Source organism: Spinacia oleracea, chromosome 3, assembly GCF_020520425.1.
Source record: "Spinacia oleracea cultivar Varoflay chromosome 3, BTI_SOV_V1, whole genome shotgun sequence".
NCBI lineage: Eukaryota > Viridiplantae > Streptophyta > Magnoliopsida > Caryophyllales > Amaranthaceae > Spinacia > Spinacia oleracea.
The window spans coordinates 111,297,593-111,320,906 of record NC_079489.1 but is presented as its reverse complement, the minus strand read 5'-3'; the positions used below and the strand labels follow the sequence as shown (position 1 = coordinate 111,320,906).

General features: G+C 36.6%; 1 protein-coding gene and 1 non-coding gene across 2 annotated transcripts; one reads left to right on the top strand and one right to left on the bottom strand.

Moving 5' to 3' along the window:
* Positions 1–11,226: 11,226 nt before the first annotated feature.
* LOC130471149 (small nucleolar RNA R71) lies at positions 11,227–11,335 on the bottom strand. Its single transcript, XR_008931813.1, has one exon. It is a non-coding gene; the product is annotated as a small nucleolar RNA R71 (small nucleolar RNA).
* Positions 11,336–20,953: 9,618 nt separating this feature from the next.
* On the top strand, positions 20,954–22,871 carry LOC130469962 (uncharacterized). The gene is made up of 2 exons (XM_056839512.1): positions 20,954–22,764; positions 22,860–22,871. Exons 1-2 carry the CDS (start codon positions 21,007–21,009, stop codon positions 22,869–22,871), a joined length of 1,770 nt encoding a protein of 589 aa, XP_056695490.1. The 5' UTR covers positions 20,954–21,006.
* The last annotated feature ends 443 nt before the right edge of the window (positions 22,872–23,314 follow it).

The window sequence follows — 23,314 nt, the reverse complement described above, 5'->3', positions numbered from 1 at the left end:
GACACTATATGAACAGTGTGGGCCAATAGGTAATGTCTGAGTTTTTTGGATGCCCAGACGAGGGTGAGACAGGTTTTCTCAAGTTCTGTGTATCTCGTCTCGTATTGTATGAACTTCTTGCTCAAGTAGTAAATGGCTCGCTCGGATCCATGTACACACTGTGAGAGCATAGCTCCTGCTGCAGTATCCGTGACGGTTAGGTATAGGCGTAAAGGGATTCCAGGCAAAGGTGGGGAGAGGACGGGTGGCTTGCTTAGGTATTCTTTGATTTTATCGAAGGCAGTTTGGCATTGTTCATCCCATTCGGCCTTTTCCTCTTTTCTTAATTTTTTGAATATTGGCTCACAAGTCATGGTAAGCTTGGAAATGAACCTACTAATGTATTGCAGCTTTCCTAGGAAGCCCCTTATCGATCTGTTTTTCAGTTTTTGGTGGGGGCATTTCGGTAATGGATTTGATCTTAGATGGGTGAATCTCGATTCCTCGTGTACTAACAACATATCCTAGCAATTTTCCCGAGGTTACCCCAAAAACACATTTTTGTGGATTTAGTCTCATGTTATATTTCAAGATTCGAGTGAAGAATTTTTTAAGTGCCGGGAGGTGACCGCGCTGGTCTTTAGATTTGACGATCATGTCCTCCACGTCGACCTCGATTTCTTTATGTATCATGTCATGGAGTAACGTGGTGGCTGTTCTTTGATAGGTGGCCCCCGCGTTTTTCAAACCAAAAGGCATTACAGTGTAACAATCTGTTCCCCAAGGGGTAATGAAAGTTGTTTTTTCCATGTCTTCTTCTGCCATTAGTATTTGGTTATATCCGACGTACCCGTCCATAAAGGAGAGGAGCGCGTGTTCTGCGGTGTTGTCTACTAGTATGTCAATGTGAGGTAGGGGGAAGTCATCTTTAGGACTGGCTTTGTTGAGGTCTCGAAAGTCTACGCACATTCGCACTCGTCCATCTTTTTTAGCTACGGGGACAATATTGGCCACCCATTCTGGGTAGTTGGAGACTTTTATAAAGCCGGCGTCTAATTGTTTAGTGACTTCTTCTTTTATTTTCAAGGCTATCTGTGGTTTGAGCCGCCGTAGCTTTTGTTTTACTGGCGTCATTTTGGGATCTAGCGGAATTTTATGCTCAGCGATTTCTCGATCTATTCCCGGCATGTCTTTGTAGGACCAAGCAAAGACACCCTCGAATTCCCGCAAAGTGGAGATTAGATCGGACTTTTCAGTGGGAGTTAAGGTGAGTCCAATTTTAATAATTTTAGGATTTTCTTCTGTTCCAATATTTACCGATTCTGTGTCCTCAATTATAGGAGTTTTGAGTTCTTGTTCATTTACAGCTTTTATTAGTTTGGTATATTCCTCTTCTGGCTCTTTTTCGTGCTCATTAGTGGCGAGACATTCTGCATTATTACTCTGCTTTTTAAGCGGCACATACTCAAAAGTTTTGTTTATCTTATTAAAGTCATGAAGCATTACATCAAAAAGATCTCCCGGAGTAGAGATTTCCGGGTCTAAACTATTTTTGGGAGGGGTTACAATTTTTCTAGGTTCGGACTCGGAGTCAGACTCGGATTCAGACTCTAATTCTTCGTACATCGGACCCTCTCCCGCAGATATCTTGAACTTCATCCCACGAGCATTAGTCCATTTGAAAGTCTTGCGCCACCCTCGTTGGATTTGGTCATCTTTTGAGGGTGATGGAGCGATCAATTTAGTAGGATCGAACACTTCATCTTGGAGAGCTAATGCCATAATTTCTGTTTCTTTCTTCGCTCTTTTCTTTTCTAACCCAAACAATAGCCCGAAAGCATGTGAGTTGGGGAGCGTTTTTGGCATAGCATGGTTCTTTGGGGCGAGTGGCCTTTGAGAACGTAAAGGGTCGTGTCCCAGAGCATGCATCTCTTGGGTTTGTGCGACCTCTAGGTACAGATGTTCGGGATATGCTTCTTCCATCGCGTTTCTTGATGGCTATCACGGGCAAGTACTCAGGGGCCCTGCATTATTGTTGTGGAGTAGGAGACACATTAGTTTGTTTCGTGAGTCGGCTTTTTTAGACATTCTATGACTACCCTTAAGTCGGACTAGTATATTTGGACTGTTATGTGTGCACTTTGAACTCTTTATGTTTTTTGAAAATTTCTGCCAGTGTGACATTCATGATTATTTGCATGGTTGACTTTTAGCGTCGAGCATTGCCGTCGTAGGAGGCCTAACAACGACGCAAAGAGTTATTAATTTTTCGCGAGTCGCTTTTGAAATCGAGTACTTTCCTTACGCCCTCGTAGCAATTCTTTTTATGAACATTTTTTTTTGCTACGTATTTTCCTTTCGTGCGGGCACCGAAGCTGCTGCGCCTGTCCAGAAGGCCAAGCAGCAACTTCAGCGCCCAGCGAGGGGCATGAGAATTTCCGGCGCCCAGCCAGGGGCGTTGAAAATGCGTCCCTGGCTGGTTCTCGTTTTTTGTCTTCTGTTTATGCGACTTCGATTTGCGTGCTTGCCTAATAACGTCCTTTACGCGTGGCAGCGTTTGCGGGATTCGTTACAGGCCATCCCGAGCGTCGCTTATTTCGTGGCGATCATTCGGGTTTGCGGAACACGTGTTTCGGTATAACTCTTTGGCAAATTAGTCTATGAATGTTTGGGCAGTTTTTTAAGGTCGTTGGTTTTCTAGGATAGTTTGTCACACACAATCACATATTTCGCTACACATAACTACATTACAAACATGGATTTGAAAATTAAACATGCCACGTAGTTCATGATAGGCTTCTATGGGTAGTTTATTTGCGCCTGGCTTGGTACCGCTTCTATCGTAGATCCAACACATGCCCTGGTCGAGGTAGTGTCTTCAACAGACGAATTTCGCTCAAGAGGCCAACCCGCAAGTGCAAGCCAAGGGGGCATGCAGGCGAGAGGGACCTAATGGGCGAGCGATTGGGTTCGGGATAGGTGTACTACCTGCACAAGTACCGAGTGGGAAACATGCGCGGCGTATGCACCCCCCTGTTGGCGAAAAAAGGTATCCTTAGTCCCAACTCCCGAGGGAGCCGAGATTCGTTATGATATTCTGCCCGTTCACATTAATATGCTGATTTTCAGGTCGTCCCAACTTGATGGGGAAATAAACGCGGGGTAGGATCGTTTCACCCTTCGGCTATTTTGATTACCTACGAGCACGAGTATTTCCTTCACTATCCCCAGTGGAGTCGCCACTGTGAGGGGGTCGAAAAAGCGCGAGGCTAATGCGTGACCTTGTCCCTCGTGGGTGTGACGATTCTTTTTATTCAATCAAGTGTAATTGGATTTCCTGTGAGTATACACCCAATTGACTAGTAATATAGGAGTCGCCATTCAGTTTTTAACAACAATGAGAAAAACTGACAAAACCCGGTTATCGTGACATAAAGGGAGTGCAATTATGTTTGACCACGACGGCCGTAGGTTCCCTTGTGATCCCTGGTGTGGGGATCTCTCAATATACACCCGCAAGGTAGAGATTGAGGGTTCGGGGGACTGTAACTACCGAGAGGAGTAATTCGCTCGTCGATAACTCCAGAGGCAGGATATCCTTACTAGCTCAGCATAAATAATTGAAGGGACATGCGTTAACTATTAAACTAATCTGAGTTGATTTTAGCAATATGCAACATATAATACTAATTCGATCGTGATTATCTGATTTAAATAAAATTAAGGGACCTAGCATGATAATCCGATTTCCCAAAAATATTATATTTGTTAGGCGTGATAGAACAATCATATTAGGTTAGTTTAACAGTTCATAAAAAGGGCGAGGAAAGCAGTTAAATCATCGAAAAGGGACACGTTACGACGCACCCTTGAGAGGTGCGTCACGGTTCTCAGAAAACTAACCACTTTGACTTTGCTATTTCTCCTTTTTATTTAACGAATCTCAATTATGGGACAGGATACGTTCTGTTCGATTTATGGATCGATTGCGACAGAACGCGTGAACAGTTTCGCAGCGAGAGGCTTAGGCTAAGGGGTTTAGAGTCAATACTCAGAATATATTATGTGTTGTTGTGTGTTCTTTCACGTCGAAACTAGGGGCCTATTTATAGGGAAGAGTTCGTGGAAAGATAGAATTGCAGAGTTCTAATCCACAAAGAATTAGGAAAAGAGACGTACCCAGGTATTTTCAGCGCCCAGGCCTGGGCGCCGAAGATTTCGGCGCCCAGAGCCAGGCGTTGAAAATAGGGTCTGGGCAGTTTTGTTTAGTCAGATTCGGATTCCTAAAATCCGTAGAGTTTGAGATTAATTCGAGTCTTTTAGCGCGTATCAATTTTGTGACGGAATGCGTCGGGGCCCGTTACGAACTCTAGGCTCGTTAGGATTTTAATTAATACGTAACTCTTATTTCCGAATCCTATTTGGAATAAGATTCTCGCAGTTTTCTATCTCATTTAGGATTTATGTTGGAATGCAACACCTAATTCTGACAGGTTTCTATCTTTTATGATTTGCCACTTTTAGAAGTTACCTTTTACGGCAATTACTATTTTTAGCAGGTTTCCATAAATAGCAGGTTTCGGGTGAAATGAAATGGGGAATCGAGATTCGTTTATTTTATAGGAGATGCGTTGTCAGGTGGAGTTTTTATGCTTTCATCATGGAACCTTTCCCTTGCGGGAACGGGGACAAAAGTAGGTGTCTACACATATATGCTATAAACTAAAGTAACTGCATAGTTTGCAAACATACTTAATTTATTTAAAAAACATCTATGTGCATATTTTCACTGTCCGATAATCAAACTAGTTAAGAACATAATAAAATAACAATAGGATCTTATATTACATATCCATACATCGAATTTTTGACTTATCAAATCACACTATACAAATGCAACTAACATAGCATTTGTTCCTTTGATAACATAAAAAACGTTTGTTCCTAAATCCCCGCGATTGAGATTGGAGCTTCAATATCTTGATCTAATTGTTACCTTTTCCACCTAAATCATCATTAATCTACACATAAAAAAAGAAGTTAAAATGAATATAACTAAAGATGTTTTCAATTTTGTTTTGCGTTCTACAAAAGCCAGTAGTTTGCAAATAAAGAAATCTTTTACAAGTTTGAAAAGAGTTTTAATAAGGAAATGAACTTTGAATTTAGGGTCTTTTGCCAAAAAAAGACCTTTTATAAAAGTTTTTTTGCGAGAAAGGACCTTTTATGACGAAATTGGTGAAATTGGACCTAAAACATAAAATTTTTTGTTGATTGGGACCTTTTACCGGTTTCATGGAGTTGACCCAAGATTCCGGCAACGACTTTTACACGTGGCAACCGGAGAAGGCCACGTGTCCATTTAATGATTAAAAAAAAAAATTGCCCAAAAATTTTAAAAAAAAATTATCGATTTTTTTTTTGCCCCAAATCGATTTTATTTTTGCCCCAAATCAAATTTTTTTTTGCCCCAAATCGAATTTTTTTTTTTGCCCCAAATCGAAATTGATTTTTTTGCCCCAAATAGATTTTTTTTGCCCCAAATCGATCTTTGTTTTTTCCCAAATCAATTTTTTTTTTTGCCCAAATCGATTTTATTTTTGCCCCAATTCTCCCTTCAAAATCCCAACTGCCTTAAAGTTCGTCCCTGAAGTTGTCTGCCACGAATTGTTATTCATAGCCACACGAATCAGGTTTGCTATTTTTTACCCTCAAATTCCTCCTCAATTGTTCTAATTTTCCGTCGAAAAAATTAGGGTTCTTCGCAAAATTGGGGCAAAAAAAAAAAATCGATTTGGGGCAAAAAAAAAAATCGATATTTTTTTTTTGGGCAAATTTTTTTTCAATCATTAAATGACACGTGGCATTCTCCGGTTGCCACATGTCAAAGTCGTTGCCGGAATCTTGGGTCAACTCCAAGAAACCGGTAAAAGGTCCCAATCAACAAAAATTTTTATGTTTTAGGTCCCATTTCACCAATTTCGTCATAAAAGGTCCTTTCTCGCAAAAAAAAATTTATAAAAGGTCCTTTTTGGCAAAAAATTCCTTGAATTTAACTAGGAACTAAGCTATAGTGTTTTAAAACAAGTTAATCTAGGAGAAAACTACTAGTTGTCGCTTAAATGAAGATTGTTTTAATACCAAAGTCATTTGAATGTTTTATAAGTATATATTTATATACCTTACGCACACTAGGCTTTGAAATATATATTTTAGTGTGAACATGTTTTCTTATTTTAGTGTGAACATGTTTTCTTATTTTAGTTGGAACATGTTTTCTTATTTTAGTGTGAACATGTTTTCTTAAATGATAATGATTTTATAAAAGGAAAATAGTTCTTTCGATAAAGTTTAATGACAAACAATGATTTGATAAGGAACAATTGGGAAGATTCCGAATTTACTTATCCAAGCAGAATTCAGAACAAAACAAGATTCTGAATTCCTAAATTTACACTATTGACGCAAGGCCCAGCATGAAGCCAGGCTTGCGCTTACGAAACCCGCGCACAGCAAGGCGAGCCAGTAGCCCGCCAAGGCAAGCAAGGCCCAGCCAAGCAGCACGCAAGGCCAGGACCAGCGAGCAAGGCAAGGCCAGCAGGCTAGCGCGCCCAAGCATGGGCTGCGAGCCAGCGCTACTGGGCCGAGCACCGCGCGCGCGCGCCCAGCGCCCTTCTTGGGTTGTGCGTGTGTGTGCTTTGAGTACATGCATGCCTCGAATCCTTAAGAATTTAAGATTAGTTCGATTAAAGATTATTTTCCTAAAACTACTAGAATTAGTTGTTGAGTTAAACACTAAATTAATTGATTTAATTAGTATCTAATTCTAATAGAATTAGATAAGGTGAATCCTAGTAGGTTTCTAGTTCCGATAATCCTACCCTATAATAGGTGATGGCATTCACAATTTATAATAGATCAATTCAAGTATTCATATAGTTTTAAGTTAAAAACTAAAGTTAATAATTTGCCACAAAATTATAACCAAATAAAACAATACCTTAGGCTAAATTCTAGTTAATTGAATCTAAGGCGGATCCGAACGTGCTGTGGACAATCTACAGAGGGACTACACTTGGAGTCCTAAAATTGTTATTGTTCGGTTCGGGAGCAGCTAGGGAGGGCACGCTACAAATGTATGCATCTTAAATTATGCTAATTGTTATGTGGCAATTAATTTGGATTCCTGGCTTTATGGAGCAGCATGAAATATATGTTTTATACTTGTCATAACCTAACAGCACGCACGAAGCAATGGAAGCTAAGTGTTACCCATAAAGGGTGTTGCATTGTGCGGGCATGCGACGAAGAGCAAGTGAGCTCATCGCCCATCGGTACAAGGCAACGAGCAACAAGGCATGTGCGGCAGCAAGGGAGTTGTGCCGTGTGTGTCGTGGATTAATTGTAAACAAACACGCATAGAACCCGTTGTGGGATCTTTTTCGGTGATGACGGGTCACGCGTTCCTCGGAGGTATCAAGTATGAGCTGGCACGAACCTCTGGCAACCTGCAAAACAAGAATATTCCCGTAGGAATATTCCCGTAGGATGGCTAAGTAAGTATAGGCTAGAGAGATAAAGTAATTTAAGAGAGAAGGCAGAGCAAAGATAGTTTTACTTCTCTTGGGTTATCCAGTAGAGTGATGACGCGTGGCAGGGGTAATCATTTCTTACCCCTCTATAAATAAGTGACAATTATGAGTGATTTTCCCCCTCATTTCTAAAATCATTTGAGAGCCACAGAAGAAGGCGATTTCCGGCGTCTAGCAACCACCAAAAGGCACTGTAGCTCCGCCACAATCTTTAAAGTCCTTTTCTTGAAGTTCTTCATCCAATTTGGAAATCTTCTCTTCAATCCATCAGGTAACATTTATTTTGAGAAAACTTGTTTGTTGATTTTGGTTATTCTCTGATAAGTGCATTATTTAACATATATTTATTTCCTTATTTTAGTTATATAGCCGTTTTTAATCTATTATTTTGGGTCTTTAGTTACTTTTAATAATTATAAGTATATTTTTTTCTTATTTTTAGATTTTATTGTTAAATTAGCCTAAATAGTACTTGTCTATGCTACAGGTAGTAATTGCTCGAGAAGAAAACCGAAGCCCATTGGATTCAAACGAGACATTAACGGTTACAACTAATACGGGAAAGTATAGAAGAGTCCAAGGTTGTCAAGTATAAGGCTACGTTAAAAGAAATTGTGAAGCACAACCAAATCTTCACTCAAGTTATTGCAAGCCCATTAAACCCACACAATCAATACGTGGAATTAAGGGAAGAAACCCCACTACATTCCAAATTAAGTGGAGATAACCATCACCTAAATATTCAATACGTGGGTGGGTTTTGAATGACTTCTTCATACCAGTAGCAAGCTATTCGCCTTCCTTCTTGGCGCAACAACAACAGAATCACACCATATTAATCTTCTACTTCCGATATCTCCGGTCAAATTAGGGTTTCTTTGGTATAAATTGCGGCTCAAACTGTCAAAGAGAAGGGAGAGAGGGCATATACGAGAGCCACAAAAAAATATCGTGAGTAATTGGGTTATTATCGGGTTCGAAATTGGGTAATTGGAAAAGGAGAAGACAGCCATTGGAGAGAGCTTAGTCTCGAATCAAGGTCAAGAAGGACGACGGCGAGTTACGGGGTCGAAGCCGGAGCTAGCTTGGGTGTCCTTAATCTGAAGATATAATAAGTTCTTCTTCTACTCAATTGTTCCAATTTCTCATCTTTAATTACCATGTTGCTTTGTCATATTAAGTGATTAAGTTCTAGTATGAAGTTTTGGTTGAGGTTTTACAACCTACTTGAGTGATTATTCTGTTTTAATTATGAATTGGGTTTCCTTATTTTTACTTTGATTAAATTACAATTATATGTTTGATTGTTATCTTTCATTATGTATGATTGTATTTGATTGCTAATTATATGATTTGGCTTAGTTTAGATCGTATAATGAGTAGCACGTAATTTATAATGGAGCCTGCGATCATGGTGATAGTATAGATTATGAAAGTAAACTCAATCTAATTAGCCTAAACATTTATGTGATTAGATTAATTAGGACTAATGATGTCTCCAAGTTTATATTGCTGCCAATTTCTAAATTATGCAGATTGCGACCATATTTGTGTAAGTTAGAGTGGTTTAGGATCAATTGGGCTTAGTTCATAATTGATTACAAATAAGGGAGTACCGGGAGTCTTTGTTACTTAAGTCTCTACAGTTAGTCTAGTGGATTAAATTGGTTAATTCCTCAAGTTTGATTATTTTCAAAGATTAAAGAATCTAATCTGGTAAAAAACCCATAAACTGAATCGGTTAAGTTGTGTAGTCACTTTCTGTATAATTGTAAGTAGTAGTCATTTTTTAGCAATTACCAAGTAGTGGTTCGTAGGAATTTCACAACCCCCCCTCTTTATGTGAATAGGTAAGTATTTGTATATAGTTTATGTAAATAATGTTCAATTTAGTTCCACTGGTTAAGCTTTGATGTTCAGTAGATTAATAAGTCTCCTCGTGGGATCGATCCTTTCTTACCCTTTTACTACTTGTTAATATTTTTGAAGGTATAAGATAGGTTTTAATTTAATACGCTAAACGACACGTATCAAATTTTGGCGCCGTTGCCGGGGAGATTATTTTTAGTCGTAATGTCAATAGTTTAGCCAATCTTTTGTGAGTACTTGTATATTTTTTTTTTTTTACTGTTCTGTCCTATATTTTTTCTTCTACTGATTAATAATTGTTTCTTCTATCTAGTGGTTTTAACACTGATACATAGTTCATCTTGTAGTGATGAGTGTTATGGATACTCATGTAACTTCACTGCACTAGTCCCATGAATTTATGCGGCCCTTTACTATTTTCTCCTGTTTGCTTTGTTTTTCCCAATTCGTTGGAATGTACTGTTTGCAGTACATGTATATACACTGCATTTTTCTTTACTTTAGCTAAACTCTGTAAGCAATTTTCTTTTAATAAAATTGACATTTTCTAGTGCATAACAGTAACATGTTAATGTCATGTTTGCATAATTTTCTTTTTGCATGATATTATCTTGTTTTAACTTTGTGTACGAAGTGAAAACTCTGATATGTTTAGGATGATTGTTCTAAATATTAACAAGTTCTTGTCTTATCTTTTAGTATGAATCTTAAACTAGCTCTTGTTTATTTTCTTATTTTCAAAAAGACACCTAAAACATAAAGCACTGGCTTAAACTAAATAGCAATCTTCTATCTGCTTTCATTACTGCCTTTTATTAACTTAACTGCATGATAGGAGTCTTATTTCAATTCTTTGAACGTTCTGTATCCCTTTTTTTTCAAATAATTTGGGATTTCAGAAAGTATAAAAGGATAATCAATGCAAGGCCACCTTGAATTCTAAGTATTATTAAGTGTTATGTTCTTATTGAGTTAATTCTATGACCTAAGGTCCTGAACTTTTGAATTCGTTTATGTTTATATACTGAAGTATACTGCAGGTCTAAAACAAATTACCCCATAATTAAGATTGTGAAAGTTGGATCTGTTAAGATGTTTGTTTTAAATCCGTTGTATATTTAATTATGTTCTGTAGCCCATATCCTGAAAGATTATTTTATAACAGCAAACAAAGCTTTAGAATGTTCAGATTAGTTTGTATGCGTTCGTCTAAATCTGCATAACATAACTAACTCTTTAAGTTTACTTTTTAGGTGCATGAGTGGTGGCACACCTAATCCTAAACTCAAGCGAATCAGGAAGTATATTGATTCGGTGACATCATAAGTCAAGAGAGATTAATCCACGCTTTTCAAATTGATCAACCAGAAGAAGTGAAACCAGAGGAAGTTGAATCAACAGAAGATAGTCTAGAAGGAGCAAAAATGGGTGAACAAACTTTGAAGGAGATGGCAGCCCCAAATACGGGTGATGATCCTCTCTGCATTGTGTTTCCAGAGCTGGACAAACCCCTCAAACTGAATTCAGGTTTCCTTAATCTTCTTCCCAAATACTATGGGAAGTCAGGTGAGAATCCTCATCGACATTTAAAAGAGTTTAAGGTTGTTTGTTCTTCTATGAATCTTGAAGGAGTCGAACAGGATCATATTAGATTGCATGCTTTTCCTTTTTCTTTGCAAGATGTGGCTAAAGATTGGTTGTATGATCTTCCTGCTGGATCAATTAGGACTTGGAATGTTATGGCATCAGCTTTTCTAGGAAAGAACTTTCCAGCAAGTCTAATTGGATCCATCAGGAAGGAGATATGTGGTATTAGGCAGAATGATAATGAGTCCTTGTATGAATATTGGGAACGTTTTAAGAGACTATGTTCATCCTGTCCCCAACATCAGATTTGTAATCCCCGTAAATTTATAAATTTTATTAATATATTTTAACGTATATTATTTATATTTAAATAGAATTTATGAATTTTAAGTAATAAATATATAATTAACGTATATTTATTTTATTTTAAGTACGTTCTAAATATTTAACGATTTTTGAACTTTATTATATTTATATATCAAATGTATATTTAATTTTATTTAAATATATTCTAAATATTTTAACGGGTTGTGCAATCAAAAATGATGTTTGAATTTTAAGTTGAAAAGAATTCGAATTACGAAAATCGATTGAATTTAGAAAACGATCCTATTCGGTTTTAGATTCAAATCCTAAAACTAATATCCTAAGTCTAGCCCAAATGGGTAAAGCCCAATAATATAAACCAATAAACCCCATACTCCCTTCCTCCTTAACTTCACGTGAAAACAAAAGAAAAGAAAAAAAAAAAAACCTCATCCTTCTCCTTCACGTGAACCACCCTACTCCTCTTGATTTCGCACCACCGTACTCTTTGTAGCCGTCGCCGCCAACCACCGTCGGACCTCCGCCCCTGCGCCACCGCCCTTCGCCGGTCGGTACTCTCTTCCGTCTTGCTCTTTCTTCCTTTTTTTATTTTGTTGTTTTTCACTTCTCCTTAAGCCTTGTGTTCTTGTTACATGAACAACACCTCCGCCGCCGACGTCGACCAGTACCCTCTGTATCGCCGCCGCCGAAAGGACCAGCCACCGCCCTCCTTCATCTCTCCACTTGTTGCTTCTCTGTTTCTTGCTCAGCCACGTGCAACCACCACCGCGACCACCTGCAGCCACCTGCTGCGTCGCCTAGCTCCGCGACCACCCAGCTCCCTCCGCCGCTCAACTCCCTCGCTGCCGCCGCCCCTGCCGCCGGCCAGCTCTCTCTCTTCTCTTTTTGGTTATTTCTTAAACCCTAAGTAGCTAATTATTTTAATTTTGTTTATTAAATTTATGATTTTTATGATTAAGTTATGAAATTTCAGATTATATGTTGTTGAAACTAATTTAATTATTTTCAGATTTGTTAATTACGTTAAGTTAGGGTTTTAATGGAGTTTTAATAATTTAATTCATGTTTCTTGAATATAAATTATAAGCTTTTATGATTAAGTTAGATTTTCAGATTATATACTATGCTTAATTAATAATTTAATTTTCAGATTACATAATTGAATTGAAGTAAGAGTTTTTAATTATTAAAGTGTGAATTTTTAAGGTTTTTAATGATTAAATCATAATAGAATGACTATATATTATTAAAGCTATTATTTTTACGATTTTAAGAACGTTGATTATGTTTTGTGGACGTTTGAAATTATTCTATATTGCTGGAAATTTTAAAAGGGATGTTTTATTGGAGTTTAGAACGTTTTGGGATCATTAGTTTAATAGTTATTATGCTTGGAGATTATTTAATTAAGTTTCGATATTGGGGAATGTTCTAAATAGGTTTAGGATGTATTTAGAATACGTTAGTGTTGCTGTAAATTATTAGGAATTGATTTGGGTACGTTTCTTGATTATTTTAGGCGGAGAATTCTTTGTGGGCGACTTTTGAATTCGTTAAAGTGGCCTATCAGTTTGTTTACACAAGGTACGTACATACCTGTGTGCTTGGAATGTGTGCTAATTGTTGAAACCATGTTGAACTTGTTGGTGAACTTGGTTGTGTTGAGATTGTTGTTGAACTTAGTTATGTTGATATTATTGACGAACTTGGTTAGGTTGAAATTGCATGTTTAATACTGTTGGACGGACATATTGAACTTATATTGCATTATGAGAATCGTAACATGTTAGTATGGATGATTGATACGAACATGTTGGTTGGGAACATTAGATTATTATATATATTGATTCAGATCGATTGTTTATTGTTCCCTTTTAGCTTTTCACTACTTTATAAGGGCCGAGGACCTTGTTTAGTAAGTTGAAACTTTATACCCATATAGAGGGGTTGATCAATATTAAAGGAAAGGTTGAATTAATTGGAATAAGTCTTGTGTGACATCTTTGTGATCACTTGCTTAATTCAAAGATAAAAGAAGTTGTGTTTACTTGTTGAATATAATATTTATGTTTGATGAGTCATAACCAAGTATTAAAAGTTAAGTCATGTAAAGTGAAACTGAGTAGCAATAGCTTTAGACTGTGCACGTCTAAAGTGACGGACAATCAGGAGTTGGGGTCATGGGTCGCCTATGGCTTTTTCTGGGGCCGGATTGATCACCGGTTCTATTTTATTTAAAAGTCCCTCGATATCGCAGGTCATTGGGGTTTACGGAGTCGCGCCCGTACCTCGTTTTCCTTAGTGAAGAAGAAGAAGTTTCTAGTAGACAGCTCAGTCCATTGCCTATTTCAATTAAAATAATACTATTGTTATAAAAGTCTAGTCCAGTCTAGCTTAGTCTGGTCAAGTGTGGCATTCAAATTAATGTATTGTTTACCCTTACCTTTGTTTCATTAGCATCATGTTAGGATTGTTCGTTTAATAGAATTATGTTAGGATTATTATTGTTTTAGTATGTAGTACTCAGCTTTGCTGATTACGTGCTTTTGCTTGTGCATGTTGATCATGGCTATGCCTTATTGATCCTGTGATGACCCAATCTTTGGTGAGCAGTCTCTAAGGATCAATAAGCATTGTCCATCTGCAGGTTTGAAGATGTTGCATCATTGGGATCGGGAATAGAGAGCTTGTATTTAGTTTTGATTTGCTAAGTTGACTTGGGTTTGTTAATTGAGACTTTAAACTTGTCGTACTATTTATATTTCCTTATTTTCGTTGGTTGATTTTTGGGGATTAAACCTGTAATCGATTATTTATAAACCTAAAGTTAGTTTTATGTTTTCCGCTGCAAAATTCTGAATAAGCCGTTACGTTTTCACACGGGCGATAATGCCTTGATAATTCTCTACGTTTTATATTAAAAGATTATTTTAGAAAAGAGAGAATTGTCGGGGTGTTACAAAGTGGTATCTAGAAGCTAAGGTTTTATTTTAATAAATTTTTAGGCGCCTAACTAGTTAGTTATTTAAAATAAATTTCTTAAAAATCGAGCTTCTACGGATTATAGTGTTCAAAATTGGTACTTTTTTTTGGGGGGCCGATTTCCTTTTATCTTGTTTGAAAGTATATGATATTTCTTATTTAAGTTCGAAATCAAATTATTATTCAAGTTAAAGTGATACTTTTGACATTTTTATTTTTCTTATTATTTATTATTCAAAAAAATAATGAGTACACTTTTTTTAAAGAAGTTCAAATTTTTTTTAGTTGTTTTAAGATTTAGAATTCGTTATTAGAAAATATAAATCTTTTTCGAATTAATAACTTTATTTTCTAATTTATTCGCTACGCATTTCCTTAATTTATTTTACTTTATTTATTTTATATTTTATTTATGTTATTATTCTATGTTATAATTTTATTATATTAGCGTCCTTTTACCTTGTTATTTAAATTATTCCAATGCTTTAGCTTATGAGAGATGGGTAGTATAAGAAGGGCATATAAGATAGAATTATATGTGCATTAGTAGCTAGTCAATGATAAGAAATTGATTGTTATGTATGTGCATGTGCTAATTGTTTAAGTGTTACATTTACAAGTGCATAAAGAATTGTTTGATTCCACCAAACTTATCGATTACTGAACCTTGTTTATGTTTTGGCTGGAAAATCGTTAGTGAGACCTTGAATTGTTTATTTCAAGAATAAAATGTTTCTTTCCAAGTATACCAACATAGGATCCTTCGAGAAACTTGATATAGAAACCCCTGATATTTACGTGAAGAAAATCATGTTTGGATGTGAATATTATGCTAAAGTTTAAGGGCAACCTATCTTAATGAGAAAGGATATCATAGCAGCCACTATCATTAATTGCTTACCTAACAAATTTCCATACCTAGAACTCAAGGAAAAGTTTAAAGACATGCATTCTGATAATGGAGCTCCAAACTTGACTAAGTATGGGACTTGGGATGGTAGATGGAAATATGATTCAGAAATTCTGACCACCATTATTGAAGCGGCAGAAAGTGGATTTAGAGACGGTAAAATCGTAGGGAGTCATGCTGGGGATTCAGTTACAGAAGAACCTATGGGAATAAGTGTAAATAATGACCTAGAGGAAAATGATGTAGCTGTGGAGAATGAGAATGTAGGTGTTGAGGCAGAGAATCCTAACCTAGTGGCCCATGAGCCAACCATTGAAATTTCTAGTGATTCAGATGTAGAGCTCGAAAGTGAACAGACGGCAAATGAGCCTAATCAAGATGAAGATATGGAAGAAGATGAAGACCCTGAGGAAGAATTTGATGATCTTGAGATCTAAATTTCACTCCGCAAGTTTCAGGAGCAATGGGTAGGCAAGAGGCCACAAATATTTTGAAGTCATAAATAGTTAATTAACTCTTTTATGTTTTAAAGAATAAGTAGCAAAGCTACAACAGTTTAAGGTTAAAGTTTATTGAAGTTTGAAATGTTCTTTATTATTTTCAAGGATGTAATAAACCTCTATGGAGTTAGCAATAAAAGTTAAAGTTTTCAAGGAATTGTCCTTTATTCTATTTTGAGGATTCCATAATACTCCAACCTCTAGGTAGTACGTCATGGATTAATTGTTTGCATACTCAATGTGAATTGTGGATCAATTTAATTGCCACAATAATATTAAATAATTTGAGTACATAAAGGAAGTGAGGGCCATTCTAGACCCTCATGACCAATATGATTCAAAATGTTATGCCTTATGTGCAGTGTGGGAATGTCTTTCGTGAATTATTGAGTATGATTATTTTTCAATGATGATTGCATCTTGTAGACGATTGTTGCACCTTTATATACGATTGTCGTGCCTTCATAAATGATGTGTATTACTGTGAACATTGTTGGTTGAGGCGATCTTTATGGTCAATTCAAGTATTAAATTATATGGGATAATGTATAAGTGGTGTTTCAAACCTAAAATAGAGTATACTAATTGCAGGTCGCGTTCTAGAATGGCCAACAACAATGATCTAGCTGCTGCGATTCGCCTCTTAGCGGAAAAGCTAACCCAAGAGAGAACTGAGCGCCCCGATTCTGCAGGGGAAATGTTTGAAAGACTTTCTAAGGTTAAGCCACCGTATTTCAAGGGACAAGCAGACCCTACCTTCCTGGAAAACTGGATTAGGGAATTTGAGAAACTATTTGAGGCTGTGAGTTGCCCTGGGAGTATGAGAGTAAGTCAAGCTGTCCTATATCTAAAAGATGAAGCCGATTTGTGGTGGAAAGAAAATGGAAATAGACTAAATGCTGTTGAGGGATTCAATTGGGATTCATTCATAGTTGCCTTAAGGGGGAAGTTTTATCCTCCTTTTATGAGAAAGCAGAAAGCGCAGGAGTTTATCAGCCTTAGGATGGGGAATATGACTATTGCTGAATACTATAGCAAGTTTATAGCTTTATCGAGGTTTGCACCTGAGGTGGTAGCTACTGAGGAGCTAAAGGCTCAAAGGTTTGAGCAAGGGCTGACTGATGAAATTCAATTGGGATTAGGTGGAGAAACCTTTACTTCCTTAGACATAGTGTATGGGAGAGCTGCTCATATTTATGGGCTACAGTCTAGAAGGGAAAAGAAAACTGTGGTAATTGGGGAAAAGAGAAAAGATTTTAATGCTGGGGGTAACCAAGAAAACTTTAAAAGGAATAGAAACGGAAATGGGAATGGAAATGGAAATTTCCAAGGAGGAAACAATCAGGGGCACCACAACAACTCGAACCCATCTGAGAGAGTGCATCATTGCAAGATGTGCAGTAACAATCACCCTGGTAAGAACTGCAAAGGAGAATTAGTGACCTGCAACTATTGTCAAAAAAGGGGACATAGGGAGTATGAGTGCTTCACTAAGCACAGAAAGGAACAAAATAGTAATGGAGGTGGAAACCAAGTGAGGTATAACCAGTCTGGAGGTCAAAATTCAAAGCCTGGAGGGGCACAAAACAATCAAGAGAACTATAATAAGCCTGCAAATGATAACAACAACCCGAATAAGGCTCCAGGAAAGTTGTACATGATGAATCAGAATGAGGATGAACGATCTGCCGATATAGATTCTGGTACTTTTTCTATTTACTCCGCGCAAGTTAAGCATTATTTAGTTCGTGGGTGACTTGTTCTTTTGTTTCGTCATCTGTTGTGAAAAGTCTAAAGTTAGTAGTTTTAATGAAATAGGAATTTTGAGAATAGAATTCGTCGAAAGAGAATTTTGGTTAGCTATTCCCTGAGGTGAGTTACGAGGGCGTAACTCGTTTTCTTTAAGGGGGGTAGAATGCGATAGAAATTCGCGCTTTTCACCTATTTTATGGCATTTTTATGCATTTGTATGCTTATTTTAGCAAATTTTACAAGTTTAGGCAAAGCAAATAGACTCTCCGCATAAGAAAAGGTGTTCATGAGTAACACAAACAACTTTGAGTTGGCAAAAGAGTGCACATAGGTGGCACAAGTACTTCTCTAGTAAGAATAAGTTAAAAGCTTTTGGGGAAAATGTGGGAAATTTCGTGTCAAGTTTCGGGACGAAACTTCTTTTAAGAGTGGTAGATTGTAATCCCCGTAAATTTATAAATTTTATTAATATATTTTAACGTATATTATTTATATTTAAATAGAATTTATGAATTTTAAGTAATAAATATATAATTAACGTATATTTATTTTATTTTAAGTACGTTCTAAATATTTAACGATTTTTGAACTTTATTATATTTATATATCAAATGTATATTTAATTTTATTTAAATATATTCTAAATATTTTAACGGGTTGTGCAATCAAAAATGATGTTTGAATTTTAAGTTGAAAAGAATTCGAATTACGAAAATCGATTGAATTTAGAAAACGATCCTATTCGGTTTTAGATTCAAATCCTAAAACTAATATCCTAAGTCTAGCCCAAATGGGTAAAGCCCAATAATATAAACCAATAAACCCCATACTCCCTTCCTCCTTAACTTCACGTGAAAACAAAAGAAAAAAAAAAAAAAAAAAAACCCTCATCCTTCTCCTTCACGTGAACCACCCTACTCCTCTTGATTTCGCACCACCGTACTCTTTGTAGCCGTCGCCGCCAACCACCGTCGGACCTCCGCCCCTGCGCCACCGCCCTTCGCCGGTCGGTACTCTCTTCCGTCTTGCTCTTTCTTCCTTTCTTTATTTTGTTGTTTTTCACTTCTCCTTAAGCCTTGTGTTCTTGTTACATGAACAACACCTCCGCCGCCGACGTCGACCAGTACCCTCTGTATCGCCGCCGCCGAAAGGACCAGCCACCGCCCTCCTTCATCTCTCCACTTGTTGCTTCTCTGTTTCTTGCTCAGCCACGTGCAACCACCACCGCGACCACCTGCAGCCACCTGCTGCGTCGCCTAGCTCCGCGACCGCCCAGCTCCCTCCGCCGCTCAACTCCCTCGCTGCCGCCGCCCCTGCCGCCGGCCAGCTCTCTCTCTCTTCTCTTTTTGGTTATTTCTTAAACCCTAAGTATCTAATTATTTTAATTTTGTTTATTAAATTAATTTATGTTTTTTGAATTAAATTTATGATTTTTATGATTAAGTTATGAAATTTCAGATTATATGTTGTTGAAACTAATTTAATTATTTTCAGATTTGTTTATTACGTTAAGTTAGGGTTTTAATGGAGTTTTAATAATTTAATTCATGTTTCTTGAATATAAATTATAAGCTTTTATGATTAAGTTAGATTTTCAGATTATATACTATGCTTAATTAATAATTTAATTTTCAGATTACATAATTGAATTGAAGTAAGAGTTTTTAATTATTAAAGTGTGAATTTTTAAGGTTTTTAATGATTAAATCATAATAGAATGACTATATATTATTAAAGCTATTATTTTTACGATTTTAAGAACGTTGATTATGTTTTGTGGACGTTTGAAATTATTCTATATTGCTGGAAATTTTAAAAGGGATGTTTTATTGGAGTTTAGAACGTTTTGGGATCATTAGTTTAATAGTTATTATGCTTGGAGATTATTTAATTAAGTTTCGATATTGGGGAATGTTCTAAATAGGTTTAGGATGTATTTAGAATACGTTAGTGTTGCTGTAAATTATTAGGAATTGATTTGGGTACGTTTCTTGATTATTTTAGGCGGAGAATTCTTTGTGGGCGACTTTTGAATTCGTTAAAGTGGCCTATCAGTTTGTTTACACAAGGTACGTACATACCTGTGTGCTTGGAATGTGTGCTAATTGTTGAAACCATGTTGAACTTGTTGGTGAACTTGGTTGTGTTGAGATTGTTGTTGAACTTAGTTATGTTGATATTATTGACGAACTTGGTTAGGTTGAAATTGCATGTTTAATACTGTTGGACGGACATATTGAACTTATATTGCATTATGAGAATCGTAACATGTTAGTATGGATGATTGATACGAACATATTGGTTGGGAACATTAGATTATTATATATATTGATTCAGATCGATTGTTTATTGTTCCCTTTTAGCTTTTCACTACTTTATAAGGGCCGAGGACCTTGTTTAGTAAGTTGAAACTTTATACCCATATAGAGGGGTTGATCAATATTAAAGGAAAGGTTGAATTAATTGGACTAAGTCTTGTGTGACATCTTTGTGATCACTTGCTTAATTCAAAGATAAAAGAAGTTGTGTTTACTTGTTGAATATAATATTTATGTTTGATGAGTCATAACCAAGTATTAAAAGTTAAGTCATGTAAAGTGAAACTGAGTAGCAATAGCTTTAGACTGTGCACGTCTAAAGTGACGGACAATCAGGAGTTGGGGTCATGGGTCGCCTATGGCTTTTTCTGGGGCCGGATTGATCACCGGTTCTATTTTATTTAAAAGTCCCTCGATATCGCAGGTCATTGGGGTTTACGGAGTCGCGCCCGTACCTCGTCTTCCTTAGTGAAGAAGAAGAAGTTTCTAGTAGACAGCTCAGTCCATTGCCTATTTCAATTAAAATAATACTATTGTTATAAAAGTCTAGTCCAGTCTAGCTTAGTCTGGTCAAGTGTGGCATTCAAATTAATGTATTGTTTACCCTTACCTTTGTTTCATTAGCATCATGTTAGGATTGTTCGTTTAATAGAATTATGTTAGGATTATTATTGTTTTAGTATGTAGTACTCAGCTTTGCTGATTACGTGCTTTTGCTTGTGCATGTTGATCATGGCTATGCCTTATTGATCCTGTGATGACCCAATCTTTGGTGAGCAGTCTCTAAGGATCAATAAGCATTGTCCATCTGCAGGTTTGAAGATGTTGCATCATTGGGATCGGGAATAGAGAGCTTGTATTTAGTTTTGATTTGCTAAGTTGACTTGGGTTTGTTAATTGGGACTTTAAACTTGTCGTACTATTTATATTTCCTTATTTTCGTTGGTTGATTTTTGGGGATTAAACCTGTAATCGATTATTTATAAACCTAAAGTTAGTTTTATGTTTTCCGCTGCAAAATTCTGAATAAGCCGTTACGTTTTCACACGGGCGATAATGCCTTGATAATTCTCTACGTTTTATATTAAAAGATTATTTTAGAAAAGAGAGAATTGTCGGGGTGTTACAAGATTAGTGACCAACTATTAATTCAATACTTTTATGAAGGCCTATTGCCTACTGATAGGGGTATGATAGATGCTTCGAGTGGGGGGGCATTAGTGGACAAAACACCAACCCAAGCTAGGGCTTTAATTTCTAATATGGCTCAAAACACCCAACAACATGGTACTAGAAATGATGTTAAAAGAGTAAATGGAGTTGATTTAAGTGGTATTCAGAATCAATTACAAGAAAGTGCTCAACAAATTGCTACTTTAACGACTCTTGTGTCTAAAATTGTTGCTAGTAACGAGTCTAAAGCTAGAATTTGTGGAATTTGTTGTAATGAGTCTCATTCTACTGATAAATGTCCTGAATTGCAATCTGAAGATGTGAATGCTATAGGTGGTTATTCTGGTCAAAGAAAATATGATCCTTACTCACAGACTTATAATGAAGGTTGGAAAGACCACCCTAATCTAAGGTATGGAAATAGACCACAATTTCCACAATCTAATCAACCAAGGCAATACGGTCAACCAAATCCACCACCCCAATCTGGTCCTTCACTAGAAGATTTAGTTAAGCAACTAACAAATCAAATAGGGCAAGTCCATAACCAAGGTGTTGAGTATCAAAAGAAAACTGACACGCACCTTCATCATATAGACACTCAAATAGGTCAGATTTGCACTTCTCTAAGTAATCTTGAAACTCAACTTTCAGGTAAACTTCCATCACAAACAATCCCTAATCCCAATGGTCATGTTAAAGCTGTCACACTTAGGAGTGGTAAAGTGTTAACTGAACCTAAAATGAAAAGTCGTGAAGTTGAAAAAGAGATAGAAGTCAACCCTAAAGTTGGATCAAGGGAAAGAGTGGAAAGTGAGGGTATTGTGAAGGAGAGTGAAAAAGAAAATGAAGGGGAGAGTAAAACTGAATCTGATTCTGTTGTTTCTCGTTTTAAAGATTTGCCTCCTTTCCCTTCTCGATTTGCTAAAGTTAAGAAAGAGAGTCTTGACAATGAAATTTTAGAAACTTTTAGGAAAATTGAAGTCAATATTCCCCTTCTTGATGCTATTAAACAGGTACCTCGTTATGCAAAGTTTCTTAAGGAACTTTGTACTAACAAAAGGCATTTTCGTCCTTCTGAAAAGGTAAGTATGGGGGAAAATATTTCAGCTATTATCCAAAAGAAGCTTCCCCCTAAATGTAAGGATCCTGGCATGTTTTGTATTCCTTGCAAGATTGGTGATTCTAAGTTTGAAAGGTGTATGTTAGATTTAGGAGCCTCCATTAATGTTATGCCGAAATCTGTTTATGATACTTTAAATGTGGGTTCTTTGTCTAAAACTGATATTGTTATTCAGTTAGCTGATAGATCTAACGCATTTCCAATAGGCGTCTTAGAAGATGTACTTGTGCAAGTGAATGAATTGGTTTTTCCTGCTGACTTTTATGTTCTAGATATGGGTGACAGTAGTGATAGTGTTCCACTGTTGTTAGGTAGACCATTTCTGAAAACTTCTAAGACTAAAATTGATGTTCATGAGGGTAATCTAAATATGGAATTTGATGGAGAAATTATTAAGTTTAATATTTTTGATGCTATGAGATACCCAAGTGATATCAATAATGTTAGTTTCATAGATACTTTTGATGCTTTTGATTGGATGGCTCAGGATGTATTTGATAAGTGGTGTGACAAACTGTTAGAAAATGATGTTCCTGATTATATGCGTGAAATTTCTTATTCTTCTGTTGTAGCCGCGTCTGATGTGGTTGATGTGAATGAAAAGTCTGATTTTTCTTTGCCTTTATCTGTGCCTAAATCGATTCCTTCTATTGTTCAAGCACCTATTTTAGAGTTAAAACCCTTGCCCTCCAATCTGAAATATGTTTATTTGGGTGCTAATGAGACATTGCCTGTGATTATTTCAAGTTCTTTAAATGAATATCAAGAAGCAAAGTTGTTGAATGTGCTTAAAAATTATAAAGAGGCAATAGGATGGACTTTAGCAGACATAAAAGGCATTAGTCCCACCTTATGCATGCATAGAATATTTCTTGAACAGAATGCTAAACCCACTAGAGAAACTCAACGAAGGTTAAACCCTTCAATGAGGGAAGTTGTTCAAAAGGAAATTATTAAATGGATAAATGCGGATGTGATCTATCCTATTTCTGATTCTCAATGGGTAAGTCCTATTCATGTGGTCCCTAAGAAAAGTGGAATAATAGTACTTGAGAATAATAAAGGCGAGCTTGTCCCTACTAGAGTACCTAATGGATGGAGAGTATGCATAGACTATAGGAAGCTTAATCAAGCTACTAGGAAAGATCATTTTCCTTTGCCTTTTATTGATCAAATGTTAGAAAAACTTGCTGGTCAGTCAT